Source organism: Anser brachyrhynchus (genome assembly GCF_964034855.1).
Source record: "Anser brachyrhynchus genome assembly, chromosome: 15".
Taxonomy (NCBI): Eukaryota; Metazoa; Chordata; class Aves; order Anseriformes; family Anatidae; genus Anser; species Anser brachyrhynchus.
The window spans coordinates 14,842,095-14,858,409 of NC_137733.1; the positions used below are offsets into that span (position 1 = coordinate 14,842,095).

Below are 16,315 nucleotides of genomic sequence, written 5' to 3' on the forward strand. Positions count from 1 at the left end.
GACTGCTCTCTGGTCCTGGGGAGTGGAGGCGTTATCTGGGGCTGAAATCTGGGATTTGAGGTGCCCTCTGTTTCAGGACTGGTTTGCACTTGGGTGCGCGGGGCTCGTACGAGGAGAGCGTGCCGAAAGGTCAGCGCAGCTGGAGGTTGGTTTTGGTGACGTTGGTGCTCGCTCGTTTTGTGAGCCGTTCGTTCCGGATGGCAAAGGGTTAACCGCTCTGCTTGGTTATAGACCGCTTTTTGGCCCTCGTTTCTGTGTTTAAATACATATCTACAGATAATGATACGGGGGGTGGATGGAAGGAATATATAAAAATATATATCCGAAGCTGGCACTTGGCTTCGGGCTTTGGATCAATGGATCAGAGAGTGGCAGAGGCTGGAGGGGACCTCGGAGCTCGTCCGGTTGCCCTCTGGATCGTTTACCTCCGACGTCGCATTCCTTTAGGATGAAATTTCCGAGGGGATTTTTTTTTTTTAAATAGAGGTCATTTGTGGCTCGTGGAGCTGGTGCCTGTGCACAGATGCAGGAGCTGGTCCCTGCGAGGTGCCCGCAGCATCTCCGCCTGGAGGCACAGCGCTGAAACCCACCGGGGGCTCTGCTGACCGGCAGGGAGGTGATGATTTTATGCTGCTTGCGGCCCCTGCGAGCACTCGTGTCCCCCTGGCTCCCAGCTCGGTGCTCCCACGCTCCTGGGTTTTCCCCCGGTGTGCTGAAAGGGAGCAAACAGCCGGGAAACTTTCTGCAACCCGGGGACCGTGGAGGGAGGGTTAATTGTCATTGATTTATTGATGGCTTTAAGGAAAATAATCTGGTAACGCAGAAGCTTAATACGACAACAGCAAAACATCTGCTAACGAACAAAGCCAAACCCTAAACGAGTTGTGAAAGCTGCTGCCTCTCCTGGGGCATGGATCGAACCTGGGCTGCCGTGGCCGTGGTCGCAGGGAGCCGCCAGCACGGGCTGCTGCGGGCACCCACACCGGAATGGCATCGTTGTCCGAGCCCCTCCTGGCCTGCGGTGCTTTTAAATTGATGGCTGTTGTTTTAAAATAACTTAAAGCTCAATGCAGTGCCATATTTCCCTTTTGAAAAGAAGCGTCCTTTTACGTAGCCAAAGCACCCGGGAGGAATACAGCGCTGGATGGTTTCTATGCTTTTTATCAATGGCCCATAACAAAGTAGTTGTGACAAATTAACAATGCAGCTGCTCGTGGCAGGGAATTAATTTTCTTCCCCATCCAATATCCTTTAGCTTGATTTCTGGTTGTTTTTTGTTTTTATTTTTTGACATTGCTTATAACACTGAGCAAATTCAGCCCTGGCAAATGGGACCCGGGAGAGAAGCCCGGTGCTGCTGTGTGCTGGTGAAGGCAGCGGCTGCCCGCAGAAGGACCAGGGGCATGCGGGGGGGAATTGGGGGATGCTGTGCCTTATGTCCTTCAATTACCGAGGGTACAAACGGGGAGGGAAAGGGCAGAGACCAGAAGCATTGGGGTTTTTTGGAGAGAGCTGCTGTGTTGGAGCTTAAGTGAGGTTGCACAGGTCCCCGAGCAGGACAGGACCCTCGCTTGGGGTGGGCTGGATGAGCTCAGAGCATCCCCGACACGTAGCGAGATGACTTCTCCCAGGGGTTCCGTGTTGGTGGCCGCAGCATCCCGCGTGCCGCCCCAGGAGGGGCAGTTCCCATCCAGTTCCTATCCGAGAACAAAGCCGGCGAGCTGTTCCGCTGCTCCAGCACACGGCCAAAGGTTTCCTTCGTTTGTCGGCTCGCCTGTGCTTTGGGGCCTTTTCCAGCCGCACACGTGGGAAGGTGCGGCCAGTTTCGGGAGCCCTCCCCGGGGAGGGACGGCGAAGGACGTTTCCTCTCTCGCTGCGAGAGCCTCGGTTGTCGCTTTGGCGGAGGAAGTCCTGGCCTGGCCCCCCCTGCCGCGCTGCCGTGGGGCTGGGCTTCCCCCTCGGGAGGGTGGCGGTGGCAGGGGGCCGAGCGGCCCCATCCCGTCCCCGTCGTGTCACGTCGTGCATCGTGGGCAGCGCCGCGTGGGGACCACGGGTGCAGAGCCAGTGTGAACCCCTCTATAACCCTGTTGTGCCCCCGTTCTCTTTAGGAGCCCGGTCCTGCTAAGATGGCCGTGACCAGCAGCAGCATCCCCAGCGCGGAGAAGGTCCCTGCCACCAAGTCCACGCTTTGGCAGGAAGAAATGAGGGGCAAAGACCAAGCGGACGGGGGCAGCGGCATCAGCCCGGCGCAGAGCCCGGTGCAAGGGCAGGCCGGGGCTGCCAGCTCCCTGAAGGATCCCGTGTTGGACAGCAAAGAAGGTGAGGGCCGGGCTGGGTGACCTGCGTGTCCTCGCACCCCTGTGTCGCAGCACCGGGCACGGGGAGGACGGGGAGCTGATGCTGCAGAAGCTGATGCCTGTGTTTTTGGGAAAGCACTGGTTTTTGGAAGCACTTCGGTGCTGGGAAGGTGCCGGAGCCCTGGCACAGGCTGCCCAGAGGTTGTGGAGATCCTTGGGGATCTTCAAAAGCAGCCTGGACGTGGTGCTGGGCACCCTGCTCCGGGTGGCCCTGCTGGGGCAGGGTTGGAGCAGGGGGACCCAGAGATCCCTGCCAGCCTCAGCCCTTCTGGGGTTCGGGATTGTGAGGCCGGGATCGTGTCCCATCGGTGTGAGCGTGCTCTACGCGAAGCTCACCAAGACGAAGCTTGAACATCTGAATGCTGGCACCTGGCTGTTAGGTGCTGCCTGGCCTCGTGCTGGGAGGAAAATGAGGGGGAAAAGTCCCTTTTATAGCACCTCTGCCACCGCCCCGGGGGAACCCACGGGGTGTGGGGGCCGCGCTGGCTCAGCCCGGCCGCTGGGGCTGCCAAGCCCTGAGCACCGCTTCCTCATCCGGCCCCTGCACCAGGGCCGCTTGTTTATATTTGGGCTCCCTGATTAGGCCGGGGAAGGCGCCCAGGGCCACGGCATTGTTCTCCCTGAAACAATAGGGGCTGGGGATTTTTCCTGCCCCGGGCTGAGGAGAAGTTTCCTTTATCTGCATGATGGGAGCAGGAGCGACGGGGGCTGCCTTCCTCCCTCCTGCGCCCCGGTGCGAGGAGCCGTGCGTCCATCGTGTTTGCCTTGGAGCTGGGGCTTCTGCTTGGAGGGACAGAGATGGAAATGGCTGTAGGCATTCACACAAAACCTCCCCAAAAAAAGAAGTTTCTCTGCTTATATACGGCCTACTTGGTTTCTTTGAAGCAAAAAGCATGCACAAGGGTGAGAATTCACACCTTGCCTGTGGCTTTTAATGGGGCAGAGTGTGAATGTGAACTCTGTCCCCACCTGGGGACGCTGTCCGTGCCACCCTGCACAGCACCGGGACCCCACAAGCCCTTGGGGTGTCCTGTGTCCCCAGGATCAGAGCATCTCCCCTGCCACGTGGGCCAGAAGGGTGGTCAGGGTGGGAGAGCCCAGGGTGCCGAGAGACTCAGCGTGGGACCGGGGACCAGACTGTCCCTGCTCTCGTTTCCTGCGCTGTTCCTGCCTGGAATCGGGGCAGTTTTTGGTAAAAGCAGAGCTCAGGCTTGAAACCAAACCGCCTTTTCTGTCCCTTAGATGAGAGCTCCATGAACGGAGACCGGATAGACTGTGGGCGGAAGACACGTGTCGAGAGCGGTTACTTCTCCTTGGAGAAGACCAAGCAAGACTCGAAGCTGGAAGAGCAGCAGCTGCCGCCCCCACCGAGCCCTCCCAGCCCCAGCACCCCGAACAACAGGTACAGTTATCCCAAATCGCCCTCACAGGAGCATGCCCAGCCCTTTCCTTCCCCAGGTACCCGATCAGGCGACCGAATGATTCACAGCTTCTCTCTGAACTCCTTGGACTCGAAGAGCAGTTGCCCCATGCACAAGGACTCCAGCAGCAGAGATGTAGGAAGGGGAGCTGAAAAATCGGGGCGTCCCCTTTCTTTTAAAGCCAGCCGGCAGTACACCACCCTGGCCGACGTTCCCAAGGCCATTAGGATCAGTAATCGTGAGGCCTTCCAGGTGGAGAGGAAGCGGCTAGAGCGGAGAACCCGGGCGCGTAGCCCTGGGAGAGAAGAAGTGGCCCGGCTCTTTGGCAATGAGCGAAGGTAAGGGACGGGGGGGCTCGCCTCCTCCTTGCATGCTTGCAGCGTCCACAAGTTTGGGTCTCGCCCTCCCTGCCACAGCCCCGGACACGACGTGAAGCCCCTTTGCCTCGCAGCACTCGTGGGTTTCAGGGCACCCTCTCCGTCCCCTGCCCGGCGCAGCAGAGGCGGGCAGCTGGCACCATGAATTAGGTTAGCTCTCCAAACGGCGTTAAGAGCCGGGTGCGTTACGCAACTGCCTAATGAGCTGAGCGAGGTTTCAAAATGTCACGGCAGTAATCTGGGAGAGGGGAGAGCCGGGCGCAGCGGGCTGCAAAAAGGCTTAGTGCGGACGAGGGCGGGGAGGGCGTCCGCGGGCGCGCGGGCACGGCGCAGGCGCGCTCGGCTCTCCCCGGGCGAGGCGAGGGCCGGGCTTGGCTCGCCCTGGGAGAGACGCTTTTGCGCAACGAGGGCAGCAGAGCAAACCAGGAGACGGGCCCCGGGCGAGAGGGCTATCTGCCAGTCTGATTTTCTTGCCCTGATTTTCCTCTGGGCACGTTCTCTCTCGGCGTGGTTTCGGCAGCGCTGCTAGCTCGTTTCTTCACAGCCCTGAAGGATTGTTTTCCAGCCTGGCACCCGGGAGCTGGGGGCGGCTGTGGGAGCGTGGCTCTGCGCCCGTGCCAGGGTCAGCAGCAGGATCCTGCCCCTACCGAACCCATCCCGGCAGCACGCGCAGCGGGGGATGGAGGAGCAGGGCACGGGGTCTGGCTTTCTCCCTGCCTCGGGAGTCCAGTCCCCTGGGGATGGAGGAGAAGGATGCCATGGGGGTCCCCTGGCCACCCCAGCTGGGGACAGGGCTGGAGAGAAGCTGGTAGCTGCCGCTTGGCAAAGCTGCGCTGCGTTGGTCCAGGCACGGGTGGCATTGGATCCCTGCTAGGTTGCTTACACGGGGCACCCCGGGGAGCTGGGATGTGCCAGCCGAGGGCGGAGAGGAGCAGAGATGTGCATGCAGATAGCAAGGACCAGGAGAGGACACAGCTGCCACGGACTGCTCGTTTTTAATGTCAACCCCACTCGTTTCCTACTGGCGGGTGCCTTTTCCCGGGGAAGGGCTGTTTATCCCAGCCCAGCTGGGCTCCTGGGGCTGCGAGCAGGATTTGATTGCTGTGTCAGAGTGGGCAAAATTTCTCCTGTTTAGCAGAGCCGTGCCACTGCAGGGAGAGGAGCAGGCACCGGGGTCCTGTGCCCACGGGGCTGAGCCCAGTCCAGCGCAGGGTGCAGCGTTTTTGGGGCGATGGCAGCACCGGAGGGCTTGGATGCGTTTGGCACCTGTGTTCCAGGTGGAGTCGGCAGGGCACGGAGAGGCAGTTTGTTGTTGCACCAGAGAGCTCCCATCTGCCCAGCTCAGCTTGGCTTGGCTGCTTTTTAAATTTGAGTTTCCTCAGTCCACATACTCCTATCATTTTTTTTTTTTCCCCCCTCCAAATTCAGGCCGTGCTTTTTGAGGTTGAGCAAATACGATAACTCACTTCGGTGCTTTCGGGGTCAGCTTCTCCCCCCGGCTTTAACACCGTTTCTAATCCTCCTCCTCAGTAACCCACTAACCCGTCCGGGAGCGTTTGCCTGAACTCACTTTGCCCACACGCGAACCCCACAGGCGCCAGCCGGGCACCGTTCAGATTTGCCTCTCGTCTCAGGGCAGCCCAGCTGGCTCGCTCCGATTCTGCTGGTATTTTTGGCTCTTCCTCCCGTTTTCTGTTAACCCACGGTAAATCAGCGCGTGGTTCCAGCTCCGGCTGGAAAAGAATTCAGTGAGATGCCTGGCACTCCATCCCGAGAGGCACACCTGCGGTCGTAGCTCCAGCTAAAGCTGCTTTTCAGGCTTCTTGCCCTGGTTCCCTATAGTAAAAGATATTACGTGACTTACGCCCATGACTGTGCTGGAAATTTTCCGTGCCGACCATTTATACCCGGCGTTTGCTCCACGCCCCGTGCAGACGTCTGAGCTCCCAGCCGCTTGTGAAACATGACTCAGAAGCCAGCCCCGAGCAGGAGATAATCTCTCTCCATCATTTTGGCGCGTGGCGAAGCGGCAGAGTGCGAGTTCCCTCTGCTGGCACACGCAGCCCGGGGCTGCCGGCCCCACGGCTCCGCAGCCCAGAAGGGCCGAGCCGTGTCCCCGCTCTCCCGTCCCAGCCAGGACCCCCCCAGGCAGGATGAGTCCGTTTCCAGGCAGCTCTTTGGAAACCCCAAAGATGAATCTCCAAGCCCGTTTTGCAGACAAAAAGGGGCTGCAGCAGCTGCAAGCCAAATCCCACAGCCTTGGCTGCAGGTCCCCGTGTCCCAGCAGAGCTCTGCTGTTGCAGGGCTAAATCCTGGCGCATCTCAGGAGGGTGCCAGCACCGTTGGGAGGGACATCACCCTCAGATGGGGTGTTCTTGGGGTGCAGGGACCCGGGGCCCTGTCCTTCGCCAGGCTCTTTCCTTGGCCTTTCTTGCACGCTTCCCGGGCTGCAGCTTTTCCTTTTGACCCCACGTTCTGCTTGCGCTGGCAAGAGTCTGCTGTGGCCTTTGTCGGAGCGTGGTCAGGGGGCTGAGGAGGATTTCTAGCCTCAGTAAGTTGCAGAGCCACTTTTCTTTCTCAAATTCCTTCTCCGGAGCTCCTTGAGATGTGAGGCTTTGCTCTGAATGCTGCTGCCACGGCACGGCGAGGACTGCCTGCTCTCCCAGGAACGGCCTCTTTTTCTTTTAAACCTATCCTCTTCCTTTTCGTGTACCTTTTGGGGCAATTCCTCTTCCTTTTTTCCTGACGCTCGCTGTCCCTCTTGCTGCTAAACAATGAATGAATCCAATAAAAAGTAAGCCCTTTCTTCCAATCAAAGCCAACGTCTGCAATGATAGCTCGTGTCGGTGCTCGGAGCTCTCCTCCCCAGCGCGCACGCCCCTCCACCTAACAGCCGACACCTGCAGCTCGGGTTTGGTGGCCTGGAAAAGATTAACAGCCTGCATGGAAGAACTCCTTGGGACCAGCTTTGTAGTGTAGGAAGCGCTAAATGGCACCGCAGCTTTTCCAACGCTTCGTACCGGCGCCGTTTTGCCAACGCAGAGCTGCGCTCGCAGGGACCAGCTCTCCGCAGCCAGCACGGGATGAAAGGCGAGCCCAGCCCCTCCCGGCCCCCCCAGGACCTCTCGCAGTGACCTCTGAAACTGCCGAGCTAATGGGGGAAACGATTCTTTCCTGTAATCCGAATGATATTAACCCTTGGGGCTGTGATTTGGTTGCCGTGATTTTTTATTTTTTTTTCTCCTCCCTTTTCGATGACGAATTACTGGAATGATTTTGATTTTGTTTTGTATGTAGATGCAGATAATATAATTTCCTCTTCTGTTCATTCATTTTCCAGCCTTGTTTTCTTCCAGGTCTTGTTGCTCTCCACCTTCTCCTGCTGTGTTGCTGTGTGACGTGTCCGCCTTTACTTCGCCTGCTTCGCTACCATCTCATCTCAATCTCAAGCCGTAGAACAACCTGGTGGTGCAGCCCCTTTCATGAGAAATCAACCTGCTTTTGATTTTGTTTTCGTTTTTTTATTTTTCTTTTTTTTTTTCTTTTTTTTTTTTCCTTGATTTGTTTTTCTTCAGGCCTTCAACCTGATAGGGCACAGACAATGTTAATTCATGGACCTTTTACTCCCTCCTAAACTGAGACTCAGAGAAGGCTGAGCCAGTGTGAAAAGGGGACGGCTGGCTTAAAAAATTGTGACTCCCAAACCGTTCCCTGTGTGTTGGTGAACGGAGGATGTGGATTTAAGCTCTGTGGTTGATGTGAACGGACATCTCACCCGAGCAGAACATCCCAGGGGGATCGGGAGCTCTGCACGAGCACTGGGATCTGTCCACTCCCAGCCTGCAAACTGCGGGGATGTCCTGTAAAAACATCAAAAAATTAAATTTGAAAAGCAAAGACATCCCCACCAGTTCTGTCCCTTCCTCTTGGTTGTGGGCTTCAGCGCCCGGTCCTGGCAGCCTAGCTCTGAGCAGCAGTGCGGGGGCCCCCAGCCCCCCGGGGCTGTGATGTGCTCGGACTGTTTTGTCTTATTTATGGAATTTGGTGTAAATGTTAGTTTAAAACTGAACATCTCATGTGTTTTTTTGGTTCTAACTTGCTGTTCCTTTTTTTGTGGAAAGTGTTAAAACAAAATGTTTTTGGATAACCTGTTTCCCCTCATGTGGTTCCCCTTGTGGTTTTCATGCACGTTAGAGGTTCGCGCAGAGCAAGCAGCCCTGATTTTAGATGCGGCACGCGTGGGTCCAGATTTTGGGTCAGGAACCCAACTGGATTGAGATTTCTGGGGAGGTTCAAAATAGGGATTTCAACCTCCCAGCTTGGAGCTCAGCTGGTGTGAGTGGTGGTGGTGGGTTGTTGCTTCACTTTCCCAGGCTGTGATTCGACACCAGAGGTTGATACTTGCCCAAACCCCTGGGTATGCAAATTTGAGACCAGCAGGTCCTTTGAAAATTCCTGTTTTTCCTCTCCTGTGGGTCAGCGAACAGCTTTTCATGCTGAAACAGCGCATTTAATTCCACCTGCAGAGGCCTGTTGTTTGCTCATCCTTGAGAGCATCCCTCTGGGCTCTGGTCTGGGGTGGGCTCCTGCTCCATCCACGATCCATCGTAGTTCTCTGTCCTGGGTGATCGGGATGCCACAGCGCGATAGGAGGCTGGATGCACCTACGTATGCTCCTAATTCGGTGCAATCCTGCTGAAGTTACCTGCGTGGGGCTGAGGTTTTGCAGGATTTCTGTTGCAGAGAAGGTGCAGGGTGACGCGTAGCCGCCCGGTGCCTCTGCACCCCAGCTGGGTCTGACTTTCTGCTCCGTGGTGTGGGGGCTGTTTGGAGCTGCAGCGTTAGGGAGTAAAGGCAGAGCTTAAATCAAAGCTGTTCGATAATCCCTGCTTCTTAAATGTCTGTAAAACCTAAACGTAAAAAGTTATTGCTGGTTTCGCAAAGGTTTTCTAGATATTTAAGAAGGTACCGCTCATGGAGCTGAGTGGTGCGAGGCTTCTCCCCACCCTGGCCGCAGGTAAATGGATGCGTGTCAGGTCGGGGTGCTCGCCCTGCATTTGAGCACCCCTGAACGAGGAGAGAAGCTGGGACTAAAAGCCAGGGGTGCATGAACAAGCGATTGTGCAGCGACCTCGCTGCCCCAGGCAGCCCTACCGTAGCGGGATTGTGCAGCTCCACGCAGTCGCTGCTCTTGTGTTTAAACCGGCTCTGGTTTCCCTTTTCTCTCTGTTTTCCAGGCGATCCCAGGTCATTGAAAAATTCGAGGCGCTGGATATCGAGAACGCAGAGCACATGGAGACGAACGTGTCGGCGGGAGCTGCCCTTTCCAGCGAGACGCGGCAGGGCAGGAGCGAGAAGAGGGTTTTCCCACGGAAACGGGTGAGCTGCGGACCCAGGTCTCGTGGTGGCACCCACAGCCCAGGATGTGGGGTCTAGCTGTAGGGTTTTTGCCCCCAGCTGGAGCACGGCGGGCCCGTGCACGAGGTAGATTGCTGCAATCCTTGCGGGTTTGCTGCTCGCTGCTCAGCTCCCCTGGCCTGGCTGCAGATCAGAGCAGAAAATCAGGTTGTCTTTTCTCTTTCCTCCAAAATAGAAAGAGGGAAACATCAGATCTGGCACGGCAGGACACCACCGTATGGCGTGAAATAACAAAAGAAACAGGCAATCTACAGAGTCCCAGTTGTGCTTAGATAAATTGGGAACAGCTTAATGCCTGAGAGGCCTGAAAAAATGTATTGCCAGGGAAATGACACTGGTTCGGAGCTTGAGATGCCCCTTAAGTATGTGGATTTTTATGCCACTGCCCTAGTTCTGCGCTGATGTGGGCTCCCATTTTCTTTGCACAGGACTTCACGTGCGAAGGGGCGGCTGTGGGCTCCATCCTGGATGTCTCTGCGTCCCCGCTGTCCCCGCACCGCCGGGCGAAGTCGCTGGACAGAAGGTCCACGGAGTCCTCCATGACGGTGAGCCACCGGGGCTGTGTTCCTCCGCCGTGTAGGCGGATGAAATGAAAACCTGGTCCTCGTCCTCTGCTGCTTTCTCTGTAGCCAGCGTGCAGGACGTGCGGTGTGGTCGTTGTTGGAGCAGATAGCTGAGTTTCAGTGACCTGAATCAGGTGTGGCTGCTCCTGGGAGTCCCAGGGGCTCAGCCAGGGAAGAGCTGCGCTTTTTGCCTCTTCCCTTCTACTGTTACAGAAATCAAAACATTTTCAGGTAATGGATAGGAAGCCAAGTTCACGTTTGGCTTGTTAAGGAGGGCTGACGCGTGGCCCAGTTTCCAGCGACGGTTCCGTGATGTTTATGCAAGTCGGTGTCAGCGGAGCGAGGTCTCCGAGGAAGGGCTGAAGCTGCCGGCCGCGGTTTTCTGCCATTTGCATGTTTCAAATGCTCACCAGACCTGGAGGCAAACAGTGCAAAACAAGCATGAAATACCCTCTTCTTGCTCTCCACCCTGCTGTAGGAACAAAATAAATACACTTGCTAATCTCTCAAAGAGATTACACAGCCATTGTAAACATGAGCTGCATTTTTCATAGACGGACGGCTTCTATTCAAGGACTTCTCAGAAAAATGCAGTGGCTTAGCATTTCTGTGCTAGCTTTTCATGTAGACTGTACAGCCAAAAGAATGATTTTTAAATTCTTTGTAATAAAAAGGTGCAAGGAGTGAGTATCAAGTGACAATGCCCGTCATCTAATGAAGGCAAGAAAATCACGCAGTCAGTGGGAAGCATTCAATACGCCCTTCTCGTGCCACTCCTGCTGTAAAATTAGCAACATGGGAAAAACCTGCGTGCCTGCTGGCTTGCAGCCACGATTGCAAGACTCTCCCCTGCCCCTCAGGTTCGCAGTATCAGCCCAGATCGGTTATCCAGCAGGATAAAAACCGAGGGAGAGTTCATCCTTTGTTAGGCGCAGTGGGCTGCGGTTCGCGCCCGTGGGTGTCTCTCCGATCAGTGCTTCATCTCTTTCTGTTCTCTGACGTCTGCACCCCTCGGCGGCAGCTGGCCCCAAGCTTCTGGTGCTGCAGGAGCTCTGCGTTGGGCCGAGCTCGTGCTCGGGGGAAGACAGAGAGAGGATTGTGCTGGGAGAAACCTGCCCGCCCCGGGGCTGCGGTGCTGCCAGCTTAGCAGCATCTTTGCGGCTCTCTCTGGCTGCTTTTACACCCTGGCTTCAATTTTAAGGAAACAGAGGTGTAGTAAAGTAGTACGAGTGGTGCTAAAGAGGGATTTGTCTCTTCTGCAGAGGATTCTTGCTTCTTCCCAGTTGATAAATAACAAGCCTGTGAGCAGCTGTAGCACTTGTTCTCCTGTTTTCCTTCCCTGCAAAGTGCGTGGTTGGGAGCCAGTGGTTTTTGATCTGAAATGCAGATGCTTTGCTTGCAGCCTCTCCTCTAAAGGCTGTTGAGCCCTCTGTGTTTAGGGCAGCCTGTGAAGCTCTCCTTTTGTACCAGGAAGGGCTTGTGCCTGACCCAGACCCTGGGAGCACGATCCCACCTGCGCTTTGGCACAGGAGAAGCAGGCAGATGGTGTACTGCTCTCTGAGGGTAAATCAGGGCTGAAATGAGGATGCCCAGCACTCCGAGCCTGCTTCAGAGATGGATGCAGTCACTGCAAAGGCAGTTTTCTCTCTGGTTTCTTTGCCTCTTCAGCAGGCACTGGTGGGGCTCGGTGGGCTTGTTGCATGCAGCCACATCACGGCCAGGCTGCTCAGGCTGGCGGCTCTCCGCTCGCTCCTCCGCTGCTCTCCCCTGCAATTGCTCTCCCCTGTGACTTTGTGCTGGATTCCCAGCACCGTGGGAGCGCACAAACGCAGGATGAGCTCCCCTGTAGCACAGATTTGGCTGAACTGGCTTCCAGTCCCTGCTTTCCCTTGTTCCCATTGCTGCAGCCCCTGTCGGACGCTGCAGCTGCATTTCACCGGCGGGCTGCTCTCCTCTCCTCCCCCGCTGCCCGCAGCACGTGGAGCAGCCGGAGGAGCTCAGCCTCGAGGGAGCGAAAGCATTTCCCCCACATCCTTCCCGGTGCGCTGGCAGGGCTGGGGAGGAGGTAAGGGCTGGCAGGAGTCAGCCCACACTGCTGCCTTGCTTTTCTCGTCGCTCCAGCATCCCGGTGCAGGAAATAGCAGGTGTCGTTTGGGTGGTGCGGTGCTGGGATTCCCTCTATTTCCCGGCCCTGCATATGGGCACGCATCCTGGCGTTGAATCCATGCGTGGAATAATGTGTGGTTTTTCCCTCCTAGTAGGTAAGAGAGGGACAAAAATGCTTGCAGTCCTGCTAACCCCTCGCTTCTCCTTCCTTTGAATCCTGGTGCAACAGTACGAAATCACAAGTGCTAGGAAGGGCCCAGCCCGAATAAACCACGCAGCAGATCCCTGCGCCTCCTCGGAGCAGACGTTTAGCCTCCACGCAGCGCAGTGATCCAATTTCGCTGTGACTGGTCTCTCTGGGTGCTGTGCTGCGTTTTATCAAGCTGCCGCTGCTGCCTGGTCCCCGGCTGGATGCGGCCGCTGGCGGCCCAGCCCGCGGCTCTGACCGCCTCTCTCCTTCCTTGCAGCCCGACCTGCTGAACTTCAAGAAGGGCTGGCTGACGAAGCAGTACGAGGACGGGCAGGTGAGTCTGGGGGAGATCTCCCCACTGCGGTCACCCCCGTTTCTGGCAGCTCCCACCTCCAGCAGAGCCTCGTGGCTGGGCGAGCTCTCCGCACGCGGCTGCGGTCGGTCCCAGGGGACGGGTGGCAATAACAGGGACAGTGGGGACAGAGCGATGCGGGTGGGAGAAGCCAGAAGCCTGGGCAGACAAATCTGGAGGCAGAAGCAGTGTGCCAGGAATAGCCGGTGCTCTGTCCTGGCAGTTCCCAAGCCCCACATCTGGATGTCACGCCCTGGGTTCCTACGGAGCCGGGGCAGGCGCAGCTGAGCCGGGGCTGGGCTGAGCTGCGGGTACCTGCTGGTGCATTGGGCCCAGGGGTTGAAGGCACGTCTGCAGGCAGCCAGGGCTGAACGAGCTGCTGGAGCGAGTGCTTTGCTACCTGAGCTCCCTTGGATAAGCCTGTGCTGTGCAGGGAGCCCGCAGAAGGTGCGTTCGTGTAGTCCACGTGCCAGGAACAGGCTGCAATTTAATTTCTAGGTACTGCAGATAAAACACGAACATTTTATTGCCTTTTTTTTTTGGCTTTTAATCCCTCCAAGGCTTTCAGTGCAACCACTGAAAGCACCCTTCTGCCAGTAGAGCTAATGGAGGGCTCCAGCAGTTCCCAGGGCTCGCGTGGAGTTTCACCATCAGGCGTGGGGTTGGTGCTGTTGGGGTCTGGCACTCGGCCGGCGCGGCAGCCGGGAATCCCGGTGGCTTGAAGCAGCTCAGCAGCCCTCGTGCTGCTGCCTCCTCCTTTGGAGGGCTTCTCGGGGAAGCCGGGAGGGGAGAGGCTGCTGGTAACCACCCTGTGCTGGTTGTTTCCTAGTGGAAGAAGCACTGGTTTGTGCTGACCGACCAGAGCCTGAGATACTACCGGGATTCGGTGGCGGAGGAGGTAGGTGTCACCCCCACGGGCGTGAAACCCACTGCTCCTGGGGTTTCGTGCTCCCCGCAGACCTGCTGTGTGCCTCTCGCAGTGCTGCGGGCGTTGGGCATCTCCCCAAACCCTGCACCTCCTGCACGTATCCACAGCACTTTCGGTTTGCAAAGCGTTACGGCGTGTTTTACCTCTCCCCTCCCTCTGCAGGCAGCTGACCTGGATGGAGAAATCGATTTATCCACGTGCTACGATGTCACCGAGTACCCAGTCCAGAGAAACTACGGCTTCCAGATCCACGTAAGGCCAACGTGGGGAGGAGGAAGAGTCCGGTGGCTGAGCAGAGCCCCGGCACTGGGTGCTGGGTGGCTGCAGGGAGCACGGGGAGGTGCTGGTGGTGCATGTTCAGCAGCTCTGAGCCGTGCTCTGCTCTCCCCAGACGAAGGAAGGGGAGTTCACCCTCTCTGCCATGACGTCTGGCATCCGCCGCAATTGGATTCAGACCATCATGAAGCACGTTCGCCCCACCACTGCCCCCGACGTAACAAGGTAAGGGGGGGGTTCCCGGCCCCTGCGGTGGTCTGGTTTGCTGCGCAGGAGTAACTCCTCTTTCCTCGTCCTCGTCCTTTCTTCTTGCTGAGCCTGTCTGTCCCTGGAAGCTCCGGCTCTTTCTCTCGTCCCTCTCTCTGGGCTTGGTTTGGATACGCTTTGTGGGGATGCTGATAATGCTGAGTTACTCTTTAACGTGTGCACGTTTCAAAGAGGGTTGAAAATGTGGCTTTAATTTGTGCGTAGGAATATGAAATACTGTTCCTATATCAAGGCTCCTCTGGATTCCCACCAGGTATTGTGAAAGCACTTGGAATCAGTTGCGCTGGGTTCCCCCTTTCCTCTGGCTACTGTTCAGCACGAGCTGCCCGTCCCCGCTGCGGGTCACGGCAGCACGAGCCCAGGGCTCGACGAGAAGCTGTTTGGCTCCGATGTATTTTAAACTGCAGCCAGCGAATCGCCTCCCTCTTTTGATCTTCCAGATAGCGGCCGCGGCTCCTTCCCCTTGCGCGTTAGCAATATTCGCGTCTCCTCCTGCCGCCAGTGCCAGAGGAAGGGGCCCCTGGGTTCGCAGAGAACCGTCCGTGAGCGCTTGCTGCTGCGGGGAAAAGGGCGTTTGACCTCCTCACAGCTTAACCGCGCCAGCCACGCTCCCACGGGCCACCTCTTACAGGCTTCCTGGACACGGCCGCACCATTAACTCCGTCTCCCGTCCTTCCCGTAGCTGCGGCGAGCAGGTTTTGGCCAGGTTTGCCCCTGGTGGAATGGCTCTTCTCACCCGGCGCTCTTGGCTGGGGATGCTCCGGCGTCTCCCGTCCCGTCCCGCTTGGCACCCGGCCGCCGGTTCCCAGCCCTGCCCCAGGTCCGCTGGGCCTCGCGGGGTCGCCGCCTCTCTCCTTACTCCTCTGTGTGTTTGATTTCCATGCAATCCCAGGAAAAACTTCTCTTTGAAACTATCCGTGCTGAAGCCCAGGTTGGAAAACTGTGTTCTCTCCTGTATTAACGTTTTGTGGTTTGTATATCTTGTGATTCACTGCATGCTCCTCCTTTTCTGCACCTCGGATGGGAAGTTCTGCAGTTTTCATTTATTTTTCTTTCTTTTCTTTTTTTTTTTCCCCCCTTTATTTTTTTTTTCTTTTCTTTTAAACAAAAGCCAGAAAGAAGGGAAGAAGCAACCTGGTCTTGACACTTGGTTTCCCCACACTGGTATCTTCCGATGTGACTAGATGTGAAGATGAAGACCCGGGAAATTTGAGGGGACCTCCCAGCCTTTAAAGAGCCATAAATGTTGATAGCCTAGCAGGTTACTGCATGACAGTAGTCCTGTGCTCACTGTCACTGCTTCTCCCCTGAGCCCACGCGACGTGGTTTGACTTGGCTTGCCCCAGTGAGGCGCTCCAGGGGCCGGTTGTGCAGTAACTTGTTACGCCGCCTAAATAGCCGGCGAAGCTGAAGCCCGAGCTGGGGACGAGGGACTCAGAGGTGCACTCTGCTCCTTTTTCACCGGCTGATATCGGGTGGGGTGCACGTGGGGTCCGGTCACCTCGCTGAGAAGTTGTGAGCTGGAGGTCTGCGTTCACCGGGGGTTTTTTGGCAAGCCCTTTGCTGCGGCGTGAGCGCGGGGTAGCCCAGGCCGTCGGGGCGTCTTTGGGCACGTCGTGAGCCCCCTCACCCTGCCAGCAGCCTGGGGACGGTGCTGCTGGCTCCCCGCAGCCCTCCTCCGCCTCTCCTCACCCCCCTGCCACGTCTCCACCGAGCCCAGCGCACGCTTTCTCGTTACTCCAGTCCTAATTACTGTTTATATTGCAGCGTGTGTCAGCACCCCGGGGGGCAGGTGCTGCCCTGCTCCCTGCCCTCCGCCGTACCCTGCAATCTGCAGAGGCGCTAATTACACGGTGCAAACGATAACCGTGCGGATGTAAAGCACGCACAAGGAGGACGGTGGCTGCCCCTATAAAAACCATCTTTCTGTTGCCTGACCCATAAATACCGTCGCCAGGCAAAGCCCCCTCCTCGCCACGTGATGGGAATTAATTTATCTGCAGCGGAGGAGGTGGGAAATGTGTGAGCGGAATTAAAAGCCACGGGGCACTCGTGGGAGA

General features: G+C 57.1%; 1 protein-coding gene across 12 annotated transcripts in view; it reads left to right on the forward strand.

Annotated features, from left to right (window-relative positions):
- The window catches only part of MPRIP (myosin phosphatase Rho interacting protein), a 75,469-nt gene that overhangs the window by 32,345 nt on the left and 26,809 nt on the right, over window positions 1-16,315 (forward strand). For 5 of the 12 annotated variants that reach the window (XM_080557468.1, XM_080557461.1, XM_080557460.1 and 2 more), the window contains exons 6-13: window positions 2,109-2,319; window positions 3,600-3,759; window positions 9,393-9,534; window positions 10,002-10,118; window positions 12,710-12,766; window positions 13,614-13,682; window positions 13,875-13,964; window positions 14,104-14,213. In XM_080557468.1, the coding sequence (XP_080413594.1) occupies window positions 2,109-2,319; window positions 3,600-3,759; window positions 9,393-9,534; window positions 10,002-10,118; window positions 12,710-12,766; window positions 13,614-13,682; window positions 13,875-13,964; window positions 14,104-14,213 (956 nt within the window). Of the gene's footprint in view, window positions 1-2,108; window positions 2,320-3,599; window positions 4,117-9,392; window positions 9,535-10,001; window positions 10,119-12,709; window positions 12,767-13,613; window positions 13,683-13,874; window positions 13,965-14,103; window positions 14,214-16,315 lie in introns of all 12 variants that reach the window. The other 7 variants (XM_080557464.1, XM_080557466.1, XM_080557469.1 and 4 more) reach the window with 3 other exon arrangements.